The sequence below is a fragment of the Eretmochelys imbricata genome, chromosome 2 (genome assembly GCF_965152235.1).
Source record: "Eretmochelys imbricata isolate rEreImb1 chromosome 2, rEreImb1.hap1, whole genome shotgun sequence".
Lineage (NCBI taxonomy): Eukaryota > Metazoa > Chordata > Testudines > Cheloniidae > Eretmochelys > Eretmochelys imbricata.
In genome coordinates, this window is record NC_135573.1 from 180,099,898 (window position 1) to 180,117,101 (window position 17,204).

The 17,204-nt window shown below is 37.8% G+C and overlaps 1 protein-coding gene across 2 annotated transcripts in view; it reads right to left on the minus strand.

Annotated features, from left to right (window-relative positions):
* Positions 1–1,540: 1,540 nt before the first annotated feature.
* The window catches only part of ANLN (anillin, actin binding protein), a 41,633-nt gene continuing 25,969 nt past the window's right edge, over positions 1,541–17,204 (minus strand). For both annotated transcript variants that reach the window (XM_077811028.1, XM_077811027.1), the window contains 7 exons: positions 15,254–15,292; positions 14,872–14,893; positions 14,009–14,121; positions 9,242–9,328; positions 5,951–6,058; positions 3,418–3,590; positions 1,541–2,974 (listed from right to left, as the gene is read on the minus strand). In XM_077811028.1, coding sequence (XP_077667154.1) covers positions 2,851–2,974; positions 3,418–3,590; positions 5,951–6,058; positions 9,242–9,328; positions 14,009–14,121; positions 14,872–14,893; positions 15,254–15,292 — 666 coding nt within the window. In that variant the 3' untranslated portion in view covers positions 1,541–2,850. The remainder of the gene's footprint in view (positions 2,975–3,417; positions 3,591–5,950; positions 6,059–9,241; positions 9,329–14,008; positions 14,122–14,871; positions 14,894–15,253; positions 15,293–17,204) is intronic.

Genomic DNA, 17,204 nt, shown 5'->3' on the forward strand with positions numbered 1-17,204 from the left:
GCATTTCACTCTAATCTCTTTCCTGTCTGGTGATTTACAGAGGCTTATAATTCAAACACTTAATACCATTAAAAAAAAATTAAAATATCAGTTCCCATTTAAACCACTTTTTCCTCTTGTCACATTCACTGAGGTGCTACAGTCAGCAGCCCAGATTCAAAGCACATGGGAACAAATTTAATTTTTTTAAAAAAGGAATTATTGTATTTTAACTAGTCGCTTTCAAGCCCCTCAAATAGCTTTTATAGTTCACATTTAAGAGGATTAAAGAGAAAAGTCACTGAAATATAACCACTGAAAATTTAAACAACTGCTTACTGATAAACTAATGAAGCATGTTTCTGCTCACTGCAAGCCTACATGACTCAATTGCTGCACTGGATTGTATTTCTCACATCAGCCTACGATGGGATCTGAGTACACCATGTATTTACAAACTAAAATTTAGAAATGCACTATTCTTTTATTCTTCCACTGATAAAGCTCCCTTTGTACAGTAAGACCTACTCTATAGATCTCAGTTTTCCAAAGTTTTAAAAACACTTCCATACACATAAAATTTTGGATCCAATCTTTTGCTGTTTTATTAGGGCTGGAAGCTAGCTATAGAAGGATGGGAGTCCCTGGCTTTCTGTTGGGACAAAGATCCCATTTCTAGTTTTGGAGTTGCAAGATATCCAATATACCCATCACTGTGCAGGAATTATGTTGGCAATAGAAGGGTTTTAAGCTGCTCAGGAGTTTGGACTGCTTGCAGTTCAAAAAGAGATTGCTTGTGAACAGCATGCAAATGAAGTGGTCAGAAGTTTAAAATAGAGTCCAAAGTTTTCATTTCAATAAAATTTAAATTCACATAGACAGGCCTGATAAAAAAAAAGCAGGGAGGGCAGTTTTCTGTAACTCATATTGAATTCTGAAGTACCTACATTTCATATGTCATCAGCTCCATTACCCTCAACTTGAGAGGTGTCCCTTGACACTGCTTTGAGCATTGCTTATGTTTTGAGTGTGTCCATCACTGGTGGCCAAGAGACTTTCTTTGCAATTTTCCTGCTGTTCACTTGTGAAAGAAGATGGTGCATAAACTTGGAGATTATGCTCTATCTGGATAGAGGACTTTAGACAGTGGAAGTTCAAGCTTCATGCTGCCCTGCCAACATGCTTCAGTCCTGATCAGGTTGGACCACCGCAAGTCTCCATACCCAACACTTGGTCTCTGATGAAGTTGCCAGGAGGGTAGAGGTCTGTAGCATGATTACTTGACCTCTGAACTGGAATGAATGTATCAAACAAACAGACCAGACAATTGTCAGATCACTACAGACTTAGTATGGTATGGGCCAGACATCAGCAATGCATCTTGTTTTCTATATACAAGTCAGTCTTTCCCTCCACTGAGCACAACCCAATCCACCATCTGTACATGGACTAGAAGCCCTGAAATGTTATCTACTTCCTTCAGAGCCACTCTTCTCCCCCCTCCAATCCAAAGTTTACTTCTATTACTGTAGGCGACCCATTTCTGAGAAGCTTACTCAGTGTTTTTATTCTTTACATAAAGGGAATAAAATAAATCTTAATACATCATTCTGAAATATTTAAAGACACAAAAAAACTAGATTCAAGAGCGATAGTACAAAATGACAGGATGAAAGAGGTATGGGTGACAGAATTTAGTGTTTCAAGTGTGAAAATTTAACAGTTCATAGCAATTTAAAAGCACACTACTGCACTCGCAGTTGTGCTATAGTACTTTACACTAAGCCCAGTGGAAAGCTTGTGAACATTGCATATTTGGACTTTAACTGAGTAGTTCTGCCATTTTACAGATGGCCTGAAGTACAGTGCGTTTTACCTGCACTTACAGCCAACTCTATGGTATTCCTTATGGCCAGAAAAGTATTAGTTGGGATATAGCAGCGCTTTTTTTTTTTTAAAATAAAACTCAAAGACAATTTTACAATATATTTTCCTGGTGCTCAAATGCAGAATAGTGAGAATTATAGTCTGTACAAATCATGAGATTCCAGAACCAAACATTTGGGCAGTTTGAAACTAAATTTATAAAACCCTAGTAAAATATTCAAGACATTTTATTTCTATGAAAATGTGCAACATACCGCATACATAATGCAACTCCTGTAAACCACATAGCGTGTGCCATGCACTTGTCCATAAACTGGTTTGTATAAGAAATGGCAGACAAGATTAAGAATGTAAGAAACAGTTATGGATGTATCTGTACATTTTTTGTTCTGCTCACAAGTAGTTTCCACAAGCGAAAGTTTATACTGCGTGCTGTAAAGTGCACAAAACTGGCAACTTTTATGCCTAATGAAGAACTACTGAAAACCTCAAAGCATTGAAGTTCCTTCCTGCTTCAGCACTCTACCTAGTAAACTGCGTGTACTCTGAGGAGTCACTGTTCCCTTAAGGAAAATACAGTTAACTAGTACACTTGTGTTTTACAAGAAATTTCTGATTTCCTGTGATAAACCTAAGTCCTGATTTAGCTGTTTCAGAATAAACTGATATTTTAAGAGAACATACTAAGCTGTATAGATTTCCAAGAAGTAGAGGTTTATAAAAATATTTAGCACATTCAAAGAACTTAATTGCTTCCTATCACACTCAAATGTTAGGAAAAAAAAAGATCAGTTAAAATTCTAATAGAAATACTGCATAATATAGTCCTGTATAATGAATGGCACATACTCTTCCAGATTTAAAGCATAAAGTATAATAAGTAACCCAGAGGACCTTAGACAATCCTACATATAAAAGGATTTATAATATAATTTGTGTTTGTTTTCTTGTACATAAAATCTCATGGCAATTTTCCTCATCGTTTCAAGGCTTTCCAATAGGTTTATAGCATGCATCAGGCTGCCACATACGAAGGTCAACAAGAACTTGGTTGAGTTTTTGCATCCAAAGGTTACGCTCTTCTTTAGTATCAGCGGATAACCAGTTCCTTAAAAAAAAAAAAAATTAATAAGATCTGTTGCTACATCCTTCCCACTCTCCATCCAAGTCACTAAGGCCAACCAGCCTTCCGAAAAAGTCCTGTTAGTTCTCCAGCCAATCAAGACTCAGAGCTCAGAAAAAATGAAGGGGGGAAAAAAACAAAAAACAAAACAAACACTTGTCCGCCACACAAAGTGCTGTCAGACAAACTATAGGACACTAATACTGCTCTCAAAATGAGAGCTGTGGTTCCTCATTCTCACAAGACTGGATGTGAGCAGAACAGCAAAACAGAACTAAACAAAATGGCTCAAGATTAACCCACTCAGTGTCTTAACATGGCAGTTGATAATGGTCCTATTCAAATTCTGAAGATCAACAGCATCATAGCCTGTTAATATCAATCCTAATACGCTGCAGAAAGGTTACAGTTCATATTTATTCACTTACTTGGTAACACAGAGAGTGTCTTTACATTGGCTGACCAGAGTCTCTCTATCCTCTTCCCTCTGAGGTCGGACAGTGATTAGCTCAAAAGTGTTGGGTCGGGCACAGAACTCTCGGTTGGCTGGTTCAATCTGACGATTAGTGCAGTTAGCCAAGTTTATCCGGCCCATAGGATGCTGAAAGTTAGTGGAAAAGTCAGGTTATAGCAAACAGGATTTGTAATTCTACATAACACTGTTTGCCAATAGGTATCCTATGATGTGCACCCAGAACAGATTTTCCACCCATACATGAACAGGGTTCACTTCACCCAGAAGTTGAAACAGCCATATCTGGAGTGGGAGACTGCAGATATTACAGTGGAATAAGCAAGCCCTACCCTGCCATGTACTACATGGCTGCAGAATTCAATACTTACTACAGAACTATGCACCAGCATCTATTTAAATTTTCAGAGTTGAATGACATAATGGGGGGGTGGGCGGGGAAGAGCCAGACAATTATTAATTACAATTGTCAACATCACATGTCAAAATATACAAAATAAATATCCCTAAATCAAACTATGTTCTCAAGAAGCACTTTTCTTACTTCACCTATCTGTAAATTTAAATCACCATCATCTATGGAAAAAAAGTGTGTGTGTGTGTGTGTGTGTGTGTGTGTGTGTGTGTGTGTGTGTGTGTGTGTGTGTGTGTGTGTGTGTGTGTGTGTGTGTGTGTGTGCGCGCGCGCGTGCGCGCGCGCTGTGAAATTGACATTTAATCAACAAAAATCAAATCCTTCCAAACCTAGTTATTAGTCACAAAGATAGCTTTGGAAGTATGAACCAAAGCTGATGCAGTGATGGTTGCCCAAATCTACTGAAAGCCTGAAATAGTAGCATTGAGATGTAAACTGCACCATTCATTTTAGTGTACAGCATGATTCTATAGCCACAGGATTTGGTGTAAGGAAAGTTAGTTGTATTACATTGTATGATCCCTGCACTGTTCCACAGAGGCAGAGCTATAGTCTCGGCTTGCAGCTAGGGAGCCACGAGAACAAGAAGGGTAGGGCTCACAAGCTGAGCAGATGAGCCACATAAGGGATTTCCCTTGACACATGGGGAAGAAGGTTGTGAGCTGGGCTACCGAAAAAACTACGGAGGTTTTCTTAGAAAGGCCAACCTAAGACGACCTATGGTTTAAAGTAATCATTGACAAATTTTAATGTTATAGGAGCCATAGTTCTGACTGGGAATGAAAGACTGAGATAGAGCAAGTTAACTATGCCACCGAATGTAGGGGTTCTTGCCATGGTATACACAAGATCTTGTGTATAGGCCAGTAGGAAGAACAGTGACTCAACAACAACAAAAAAATTACATGCTGTTAATAATGTTACCTATTACCATAGCTGCCCTGCCCACAGTTTTTAGAAAGAGGCAATGATACAACCTGGAAGACTTGATACAAGGAAGTTTGGGAAGCAATCCCAAAGCTCCTTAGACAGCAAGGTCTGGAGAACTTTCCTATCCAAGTCATCTTTCAGGCTGTAAAATACAGTATAATCTCTCCCAGCCAGCAGGGAGGAAGAGTACATGATTCATTATGGCAAAGCTGGCCAGTGCACTGTCTTCTGCTAACAGGGAGATGCTATATCTATGCATGTGAACTGGCACAGAAAGCCCAAGAGATCCAGTGTTTGACCCAGAATTTTAAGAGGAAATTTGTGCTTTGACAATAAATTAGTCTTTTAATGGTAAACTGCCTAAGTGAGTCAGGGAGCCCTCAGGAGTTAAAAACATTTACATACACATGTAAAACCAGACTGAGGAGCCAAGAGGGGTCCGAATCAATGAGAGATGAACCTTTCTGATTTGGGCCATTAGCTAAAGAGTAACAAACTGTCTACAAGGTGTGTGTTTAAGCACCATACACTCAACCACATTAAGGAGCTGCAAGACTACAAGCCATAGTTGTAACATGGTTTGGTAAATTCCATAGGCAGTAAATCATGCTATAAATACAGTTGGGCCCCTACTATGGTAAAGCATACTGCTTAAAAGTAAGCTTTATGGATGGGGTTTGTCAGACTAAGGATGCTGTTCTTCCTGACAAACTTGAAGTAATCCACATATATCATTTAAATGAAACTTGCTTATTAGAGTTGTCAGGGGTGTTACATCACCTCTTAAATTGAACAACAAGACACATCAATCATCAGACAAGATCACTAACAGAAAAAGCTTTAAAATCTTGAAAATTAAATAGAGAAAATGAGGACCTGCTGCCCCACTACCATGGAAACTGCTACCAACTTTAGGATCTGCCTCTCGGTTTTTGTCCTGGGTTATACAGAAGTTAATCAAATTGAGAGAAGAGTTATCTTGCACACCCCACCCCAAAAAGCTTCAAGAGCTTAGGTTTATAAGGACTAACTCTGCATCAGTAAAAAATGAATGCAGGATTAAGGGAAAACAGATACTGTGAAATATTTCAGATTAAGAATCCCCACATTAAGCAATATAATAGGTGGATTATAAACTACATTACCTTTCGCTTTTCATCATCTGGATATGTCCAATAAGAGATGCAGTTTCCAAAAAGCACACACCAGCGCCGATGCCAAGCCCCAAATCCACTAACATCTTCAAACATTGTCTAAAAAGAAAAATTAAGTGACCTGTGTGACTTAGACATGTTCTACACACCAGTTTATCCTGGTTTAAACTATGTTGGTTAATCATACTGCTATAAGCACCTTTATGTCGACCATTGTGTCGTTTGTTTGGGGTTTTTTGGAGGGGGGGGCAGGAAGGGAGCATACCACTTTAATGATATTAGTATATTAAATTTGTGTATAGTCAAGGCTGTAGTAAATCAGAGGCTAGATCTTGCCTTTAGACACAGTAGGGCAGATTTTCAAGAGTTCAGCACCCAGCATGCTGAGCTTTCGAAATCTGGCAGTGTCATGGTATCCCTATGCATTTAGGAACCAGAGGATAGTATTGGCCACCACCAGCACTTAGAATTCACTATACATGTGACATTTCCTCCCATCCCTCGCCTCAATATTAAAACATGCTTTGTCTTCCCAGAATACTTAATTCTCGTATAGGGCTTTTCACAAGATCCGATTCACTGCTAAGAGCTGGCATTTGTAATGACCATGATGTGACACCAGGTTGCCTTCCACAGACCTCACATCCAATAAGCTTTTTTGTGTGAAAAAGCTGTTGATGTGCGTATTGAGCTTTATTTTTTAACACACACCTGCAATCTAGAAGTTAATCCTAGATTTAGAGTGCTGCTACCCCCAATATTTCAAAAAACAAAAAAAAGTTAAGAAGTTAGTTTAAAAGATAAACTTTTTAATAAATAAAATGATCTTCTAGCACTGAATTGCAAGCATCTCAAGGTGTTGGCTAGAATAGTGGTTTTCAACCTCTGGTCCGTGGACTTCTGAGGGTCCACAGATTAGTCTAAAATTAAGGGGTTCACATCTCCATTCAAAATTTTTTTAGGAGTCCACAAAATGAAAAAAGGTTGAAAACCACTGACCTAGAACAGACACTGGCAGAACTGGTTCAGCAAAATGCTATTGTAAGAGTGCAATATAGGAGTCATTAAAAACGTTAAGTGATCACATAGTTATGTAGAATTTGACCATGTTATGATAAGCTGAGTGAGGAGTCAAGTAAGCTTAAATAAGAAGTTGGAGGGGGATTTTCAGATGTTACAAAACTACTGAAGATAGTTAAGTCCCAAGCAGACTGCCAAGAATTACAAAGGGATCTGTAAAACTGGATGACTGGGCAACAAAATGGCAGATGAAATACAATGTTGATAAATGCAAAGTAATGCCCATTGGAAAACATAATCCCGATATACATACAAAATGATAGAGTCTAGATTAGTTGTTACCACTCAAGAAAGATTGTGGAGTCATTATGGATAGTTCTCTGAAAACATCCACTCAACATGCAATGACAGTCAAAAAAGCTAACAATGTCGGAAATCATTAGGAAAGGGATAGATAGTAAGACAGAAAATATCATATTGCCTCTATATAAATTCACGGTATGCTCACATCTTGAATACTGTGTGCAGTTCTGGTTGCCCTACCTCAAAAAAAAGAGGTATATTGGAATTGGAAAAGGTACAGAAAAGGGCAACAAAAATGGCTAGAGGTATGGAACAGCTTCCATATGAGGAGAGATTAAGACTGACTTTTCAGCTTGGAAAAGAGATGAAAAGGGGGTCTAGAAAATCATGACTGGTGTGGAGAAAGTGTTATTTTCTCCTCATAACACAAGAACTAGGGGTCACCAAATGAAGTTAATAGGCAGCAGGTTTAAAACAAACAAAAAAGTATTTTTTTCACACAACGCTCCTACAACCTATGGAACTCCTTGCCAGAGGACGTTGTGAAGGTCAAGACTATAACAGGGTTCAAAAAAGAACTAGATAAGTTCATGGAGGATAGGTCCATCAATGGCTATTTAGCCAGGATGGGGAGGGATGGTGTCCCTAGCCTCTGCCAGAAGCCAGGAATGGGCAACAAGGGATGGATCACTTGATGATTACATGTTCTGTTCATTCCCTCTGAAGCACCTGGCATTGGCCACTGTTAGAAGACAAGATACTGGGCTAGCCTACACCCCTATATTTCTTTAGTTTATGCAGAGCATTTACTTCTCTTGGCAAGATTAGCAGTTTTCCTGTATCACATTAAACACCCTTTTCTAGGCAATTCAGAAGGCAACACATTTCAATAGTACAGGAAGCCAGTGTAAAAGAGCCCACTCCAGAAGGCTTTTAAGACTATAGTGAAAACAAATATTATTGTTTGTGCTTAGCATAGTATAGCAGTCCATTTAACTGCATGAAAATAGAAGTTTAATGCTGACCCAAAAAGAGGCTGTTAAGGAAAGTGGGGGCATCGATAACAAAGCATGCAACAATTTGCAGATCATAATAATGAAGGGGATTTCAAGAGGTAGAATGTAAGCTCCAATTTCATCTATACAGAGAGGAAAGGAAGACAGATCGTGGACTAGGAATAAATCAAATTATAGTAGACACTTGTTTTGCAAAGGCATTTTTACAACACATTTAGTGCCATCTGCTGGATACAACTGCAGTAATGCATTTCACTAGGTTGGAATGGCAGCTACATTTAAACAACCAAGGCCAGATTAATTAAGGTTTGGTTTTACAGATGTTGATTTTAAACAATTTGTTTCTGATACAATGAGAGTAACTTGCCTGCTATGAGCCAAAAGCTAGAAGGAGAGCATAATGAGTACATTAAAAAAAAAAGTTTTGCTTGTTCACAAAACGGAATACATTCTATTACATACGATTTGCTTTTAATAGGTCAAAAAGAGTCCAAGTTGTCAGAAAAAAAGCCTCTGGCAGCCTCTAGAATCTCACCCAATGTCACTGTCATTTACTAACCAGATTAGCTCCTTCAAAGGGAGGTTAATGGAAGGGCATGACGACAATAAAAGGTCTGGCCACAACCATACAAAACAGACAATTAGACTTAAATAAATAAATAAATAAATAAAATCAGTCCATCAAAAGGCAATATTGATACCAAGCGATTTCAGCCTAAGACAACTTTGTAGATTCAATAGGCTGTGCTTTTTAACTAGGCAAATAAGATATCTTAAACCAGTCTTAGAAACTTTACTTTAAATCAGAAGATACGGGTAGCGTGGAATCATTTCCACCTGAGCATTTATTAAGCCTGGTTTGGTTATTGCCCAGAAAATAAATGTGTTTGTTTTACTTAATGGAAGTCAGGGTGATTTAGCAAACAGTGAGCAAGTTACTTACCAAAAATCCCTTTTCCTCCACACAGGAGTCTACTTGACATTTTAGTTTTAGATGTATGTGGCCTTCCAAAGGAGACAAAAAGGGAACCTGCAAAAAACCAAGCCCCTTAACTTAGTTATTTAATTTTGATGCATCTTAACAGCTTTGTTCCCAGTACAAACAAATCAGCAACAGCAAGAGATTAGCAACGAATGGTTTTGACATCTGTCATTGGAAGAGTGGCCAGAGATCCCTAAATGCCAGGGCTAACAGCCACTTGCTGTCAAAAGTGTTATTGACCTTCTGACTCCACTTATAAGGGCTTATCTACACAAGGAGCTATTCCTGATGAACTCCACGTGTGGATGCTCTTATCTGGAATAAGAGTGCCATATTCCAAATAAAATCAATCCACTCACAAAGTCTGCGCAAGGAGTTAATCAGGAATAGCTACTCCACTTTAAATTCACATCCTACCTTAATCTGAATTAACTTCTCAGTGTAGACAAACCCAACTTTTACTTTTCTAGGGTATGAGCAGGATGCTATTTGTATAGCCATCTAGAAAGATTCATTTTTCAAGGTTTGGCTATGTGCACTAATCTACTGTCCTCAGTATTAGGAGGCACTTGGATGCCATCTGAACTCTCCTTTGCTTACAAATGTATTTAACCCACCCACCCACGCACACACACACCCAGCCCCGAGTAAAGCGGAAAACATGACCACAAGACAATATATCCACCAATAGTGCTTTTTAGCTAAAACCTAAAAACCTTGGTTAGAGTATTCATTACAGTTAAGCCATGAGACAAAATAGATTTTAAACAGTTGTTTGTATAAACCTATTAAAACATTACCAAGCTAAAACTAGGGCATAAGTAGGTTCTGTGTCACTAAAGTGTAATTAGAATGCTAAGCTGTTGAACAGAACATACATGCCTTGAAACAATTCCATGCAAGTGAAGACTCATTCATATCTAAATTCTATCATCTTCCCAAATCATTCACAGGTCTCCACTTCAGGGACAGATGGAGTGTTTATAACAAGCCAACTGTTAAACCTCAATTTTGCCTTGTAGAAACTGTTTCAGTAGGGAAAAACTTCGTGATATAAAAGGTGAGAGGTTCACAGAATCTCCACAGGATTGGAATGATTTGATAACTCAGAATCTAAGTGTGTTATTTTGAAGCATAATGTTGTGTTTATTTTTCATGTTACTGATGAGACCCACTGTAGCCATGCAATGTCTAAAAGCAAAAAGAGCCCATGCTTCCAGCAGATACACCAATATTGAAACACCAGCATGCTCACTACTATACATGAAGAAGAATCCCTTCTCCTTGAGAGGACTTGATGTGTATATCGAGTGAAGAAGCATCAAACAGAACCAATGCCATCCATCACAATTGATAGAAATTTTGCCAGTGACTTCTATGGGAACAAGATCAGGCCCTCCATATTTATTGCTTAAGGGTATATACAATATCAAGGAGAAAATTCCCTAAATAAGATGACTTATCAGTCGTCAGAAATGTTAGCACTCTTTGAATTGAAAAGCTGTTAGGTAGTCAGTATGTTTAGCCCAGATACATAAAGCACATCTGCAGAGGCAAGAGATCTGACCATTTTTAGAGTACTAGACTATCCCAGGTGAAGTGTGTGGTTTTATTCCTGCACTAGGTAAAGGAATAGAGAAACCTTGGCAAATGTATCTTGAGCACAAGAAGACAGGCAGTCTTCAGGTACCAAAGAAGTTAAAAAAGCAAGACTATTATAGTTTGGAGAGAAAAAGGACTAATGCTGGATTTTTGCTTACAACAAAAGAAGTCCCATGGCTCCATAGTTTACTATGTGCCAAGAGAAAGTTACTTATATTCAATCAAACTACAGTAAAATCCACTTTAGAAAAGTTAGTTTAAGCAAGTTAGTCTGGCTCCCTTATTTCCCCTCTCATTTCCAGTGAGGATCATAGTTACAAACTACTTTGTAAATGATAGGAAAGTTATTAAATATAGCTGCATGGTAGCTAATGAAGGCTCTTGATCATGTGACTAACAAGTTGACACAGATTTATCAAGTGACTAAGAAGAGTTGGGAATTACTGCCAGCTATTTTGTGTGTGGAAGGGTTCTTGGAGACCTCCTCTTGTGTGGGAGAAATATGCTTCTCTTGACAAAGTTTCCTTCAGTTTTGAAGTTTCCTTGAACGAGAGGTAGATGTGCTGGACAACTGCATGAAGAGAAAACTCTAGTCCATGACCTTTGGTAACCTAGCCTGGGACTACCATTAACACTGATGGACTTGGAGCTTCTCTGTAGTTTATGAATACTATATATGGACATGGATATTGGCATGTTGACTGTAGGAATACACTGTTTTTCCTTATAGACCCTATTAAGCTAAACCAAGCAAAAAGGAAAGAAAAAAAAAAGAAAGAGTGGCTCAAGATAAGCCACTTCTCCACAAATACTTGAGGTTTAAGAGACAATGCCAGGACAGGAAGGGACCCTTTCCCCATACACCTCAAAGTGTGGGAGAGTACCTCAGGGGAACTAGACTAAGATGCAAGCGCCTGCTGAGGTGTCTGAAGTTACCTAAAAGCTTGCCAAGCAGGCTAACACATATGTGGAGACTGTTTAACAGTAGGAGAAAAGTATTTAGAGAAAAAGCCATAGAATTTGTGGGATGCTAAGTGTTTTGTGTTTTCTGATCCCTTCTATCCTAGAAGCATAACAGTTAACCTTATCCCTTTGATGGAATTGTGTGGAAAAATGGAAGTAGGATCACTTGACAGCATTAGTTTGTAAACAAAAAAACCAACACGGTTTAAATTTGGAAGCTTTGGTGGCATTTAAACAAATTTGAGTTCTAGCATGCTGGACAGACTAACACTGCAGAGATTTCTTTTTAAATGACCCAGTTGTATTATATTTCACTTGCCAATTTGCTAAGTTTATTAGGAGAATCTTTGTAAGTGTCCTTCTAGAAAGATTTCAACTTCTAACTACTGCAGAAGAAGAGCAACAGACATGAGCAACATGCACTAGGAAAAGAGTGTCTTAAGTTTTAGTCACAAGCAAGTAAACATAGCAACCTTGTCCTGGAACATAAAGCCCAGTAGCTCTCTTTCCTTCCCTCCATAATTTATCTGGGGAAAAAAAGAAATATGCTGAATGTGACTAGGTGTGAAATGAAGGTTTTTTGTTTTTTTTTTAAAGCAGCATAAAACTACATTTGAGTATGTTTCATTCCTCTCTCTGCATTCAGTCTTGCATTATAAGATATTAGAGCAGAAGCATTTGCAACACCACTGTGGTGGTCATCTAAGCCCCCATAAGGGGAAGTATAAAGCAAATTAAAAAGCAGTTCAGTGCAGTAGAGGGGCAGGACATAGCTAAAGCTTTAAAAAAAAAAGTCACGTGATTGTAAGCAGTGTCAGATCTCCACTCTTCCTGTATAACAATGTGCATTTATGGTATTGAGAAACTAAATATCTTAAAATGATATTCCTAGAAGGATTTCTAGGAAAAAATCTATTTCCCAGCTTGGCCCATAAATTCATTCAAACACTATCAGATGATCATGATGGCTTTTATAATTTACTTTTCCCATCCAAAAAAGGAGACTACTCAAACATGAAGCACTGAGCACAATGGTAAAAAAGACACTATTTCCCAAAGAACCAGAAGACTCCAATAACCAAATCAAGTGCTTAATAATCCAAGAACAATTCCCACAAGAGGCCCAAATCAAAAAAGAAAAAAAAATTTTTTTAATTTTTTTTTAAATAAAGAATTAAAGGAAGCATCAAAGGGGATCAGAATTGGCATCTGGAGCTTGTTTGAAAATCCCTAGCCTGTCATGGTCTATAAAGATACCTTACTACAGAACTGAATTGCACTAAGTCCAATCCTTCTCTACCAGACTTCAGTATGACACTTCAAAGTTTATTGGAGAATTCTTGAAGTAACAAGAGTTAACTTGCACAAATATAAAAAAGTAACAGACTAGACCAGTTCTTGGCATATAGTAATAAAACTGTTTAACAGGTATTTACATTGTAAAGGGTCTGTTTTTTCTCTTTGTTATGCAGTTAGTTTTTACAAATTCTAGAGTCACTCACTTACGTGGAATGCAACTGTGACAAAGCCATATTTACACAAGACAAGCTCTACAGAAAACAGCTCTCCATTTTTTAAAAATCCATCATCATGAAGAACATGGAGGCTAACAAAAGTTTTAATTAGTACCTGAATTCAATCTGCATAAGATAAATATAGTCAGGAGTATCAGTTACATGGCAAGAATGTTGTTGTGGTTTTTTTTGTTTAAGTCAACTCCAAATGAAATTCAGTGCAGAGGAATTCAGATAATGTGTCTTCTGACAATAACTGAACAGTTAAGTGGTTTATTTCTCAGGTTATAGCATATTTTTAGAATTGGCTGTTTATAGACCATTCTTAAAGACCTGCATGAATGAGCTTTCTTCTGATAAATTTCGTTGATCTAAGAATGGATACCAATGCACTGGTGGCCATATGCTACTGTATCTTACATTTAGTCCTAGTAACAGTGGTTCTCAGTGCCAAATATTAGATTTTTTTGTATTGCAAACCTGTACTTCAGTCCTCTAAAAACTACATGTGGTATTGTCTGAAGATTTTTAAATGATTTTATTTTTAAGGAGCAATATTGCCTAGAAACACAAGGCCAGGCAAAATTCCATTCTTTCACAGTAGCACGCGGATATATTTGAAGTAGTAGTGAAAAATAGGTTCCATTACCTTGTCCAAAGTAAATTTGGAGCTCCCTATTGAAGACAGTGAAATCTTGTGAGATCCAACAAGTACAAAGTTACTAGTGCGCACAGCATTGGGGCCACCTGGACTGGCCATGACTGATGAGTTAAAAAATAATAATAAAAAGAAAAAGGTTAAGACAACATAACACATGCAAAATTATGAGGTGTTGCTGGGATCATACACTACAATATTAAGTAAGAGATGGAAAGAATGGAAAGGGAAGGATGATTTTTCTGCTAGCAACTTCTCCCCTGATTCTGCATGAATGGGCTGTGCCTCATCCCTGCGAAAGGCAGAGACACAGGGCATTTATGCAGAGTTGGGCAGAAGCCATACAGCAGAGATTATTTCCTCAAAGTTAGGACTAGAGACATGTGAGAAGTGCCAATGAAATGCACATTGATGATACTTTGAAATCCATTCTTATCATTGGTTCTCAGAGTTAGTCTCCAACAAACAAGACTGTTACAAAATTATGTTATGCGATATTGCATCTGTTGAAAGCAACAGAGCCCAATATATGGATTAAAAATAGAATAACCACCAAGTGTTGGTTTACTTAAAACACACTTTTCCAGGTAAAAAATGGATGCTATAAATATTTGATGCTAGATGTTAATTTTAAAGTTGTACAGTAAAATTCAGCTACTCACAGCAATAATTTACATGTAAACCTGGGGCCAGATTCTCAGCTAGTGTAAACTAACAGAGCTTCAAGACTCACACCAACTGAGAATTTATCTTGGGATTAAGTACAAAACAATTCTGTTGAGAGATTATTATTGCTTTCGCTACCCCGCATTATAGATATTCCCTTTGGTACAAAAAGGTTAGGTTTTGCTTACCTGGCGTAAGAAGGGTGCTTTTCTGGAAAGACAGAAAGATTCATTAGGGAAAGAAAATAGAGAAATCAACGGATTTTAGAAGCTTGCTTTGTATAAATTAAGACCAGTCTTAAGTCAAACACTGCACTTGAAATTCTAGATCTCTTAAAAATAAAGCATATGTACTAATTTTAATCTTTTTTAATGTATTTAGAATGCTCACTAGCTCATGGTTATGTGCTGAAAAGGCTTGATAGAAAGCTAGGTAGTTTCGAGTTTCAAGTGAAAGAAGATACAAGCTGTCTGAAGTAGGGAAACAATGTTGTTCAGCATGTGTGAACATGGCCTTTAGAAAAGGCCATTTAATTTCCAGAAGTCATTAGAGTATTACACTAGTACTTACAGTAGTAATAGATGTCAATAATCTCTTTGGAGTAATAACCTATGAAAAACAAGATAGCATGAAAGCCAAGTACATTTCAGATTGCACATTGTAGTTCAAACCAAGTATAGTTTTAATATGTATGATAAAAATGCCATTCAAGTTTTATGGTCTAAAGCAATTCTGACCGGTGTTTAACTCTTGTCCTGAGTCAGCCAGGTTTGTTTTCCTATACCCAAGACCCAAGGTTGAATAATTCCACTGAAGCATGTAATAAAATACACAGATCAAGAGGTAGAAAACATACATTTACATTAATTGGGTCTGGACAGCAGGTGTTTTAAAATGAATATCCAAGCCTTCTATTCACGTGCAAATCTTTGGTGCATTTAGCAGCTCAACTTGCATCTGTTACTCTAGTAAGTTTAGCAGTTAATTGAAATGAGAATCAAATAATGCATATATTGTAAGTAAATGAGTGCCTAATGTTTGTGTTCTTGTGTATTGACAAGTGTCAAGTTTAACTTATCAAATGAACATAAATATATTACCTGAAGCTTTGTTTAGTTTAAGAGAAAAATACATGAACAGTAATTAAGAACAAGACAAGTCCATCCTTGCAACTGATGGGAAAAGATACACAAGAGATAATTTGTCATCAAAAGCAGATACAGTAGACCGATTGCCAGGGGGCTGGAACGGAGAAAGTTTTCTAGATGACTTGACCCCTGCAAACTTTCACTGAGCTCTGAAAAGTACCTACTGAATGGTCCTGGTTCTCCCTTCCTTAGACAACAGAAAAACTGCAGTTCCAGCTAACAAGTCAATGCAGTGCTTCTAAGAAGGCTGGTTCCTGGCAAACTTTGAAGCACCCCCGAAACTACAGCACATAGGAGGGAGGTGGACCCAGGATCTCAGATTCTCAGGCTTGCATCAGCTGGACAAGGGAGAGAGAATCAGACAGTCCCTTCCACTCAAGATGTCTGTGGCAAGTGGCAAGACACTGAAAATGTTTTTAATCAGTCAGTTATGAACACAATGAAAATCCTTCAATGAGCAAAAACTGATTTTAAAAAGTAAGATCTGGGTTCTGTGATGACCATTCGTCCTCTCCCAGCTGCAACCAATTTCCTCAGCAGAAGTGAGAGCTAAGGAGTTGCAGCACTATTGGGTACTTTGAATAGATGTACTTCACACCTCCAACCCTGGATCTGTACAGTTGAAGATTACCACAGCGTAGGTTGGGGGCGGGAGAGAAGAGTGCACACAAGAGGTCTCAAGATCATCTTTATATGGGAAAAGAAGTGGAAGGTTGAAGGAAAAGGAAATCCAAAGGCCAACGTTTGCAGGAGCTAAGCCCAAGCAAGCCTTCTATGTCCTGTAGGAGCCTAATTTACATAGGCAAGCGGGGATGATGGGGGAAGAGACAAACTTTTGGTTCTTTGTTTTAAATTAGAGCGTTCAAAGTCCTCTGCTCCCCCGCCCAAAAATAGTTAAGCTTTTTTAAGCCACAAAGTCCAGTCTCATTTGTCCTGGAAAGTCTATAGTAATCTTTGCCAATGTTTAGTCATAGAAAAACACCACAGTTAAAGGTTTCAATCTTTGTTCCATTATAGTAGTGATTATACTGCTGCCCTTTCCCCAAAACACACATTTTCAAAATACCAAAAGGTTAACTCACAGAAGTATATATTTTACTAAATACGAAAAGAGCAAAATATTTTAAATTTAAACAAAAAACCCACAAAACAAACAAAAACAAACTCATAGGCTTTCAGAAGTGGCCAAAATTTGTGTCTTTACTTACTGAAAGAATAGGGAAATTAACTCATTATTCTTATTAAATACTGTAGCTTGTCATAGTCCTGTGCATAGACTTGTAATTAGTGCTTGCACTCTATACTAGCTTCAGTTTGCTTTAAAAAATGATAATCTTATTAAAATAGCATTTGTTTACTTTATCCCAATGACT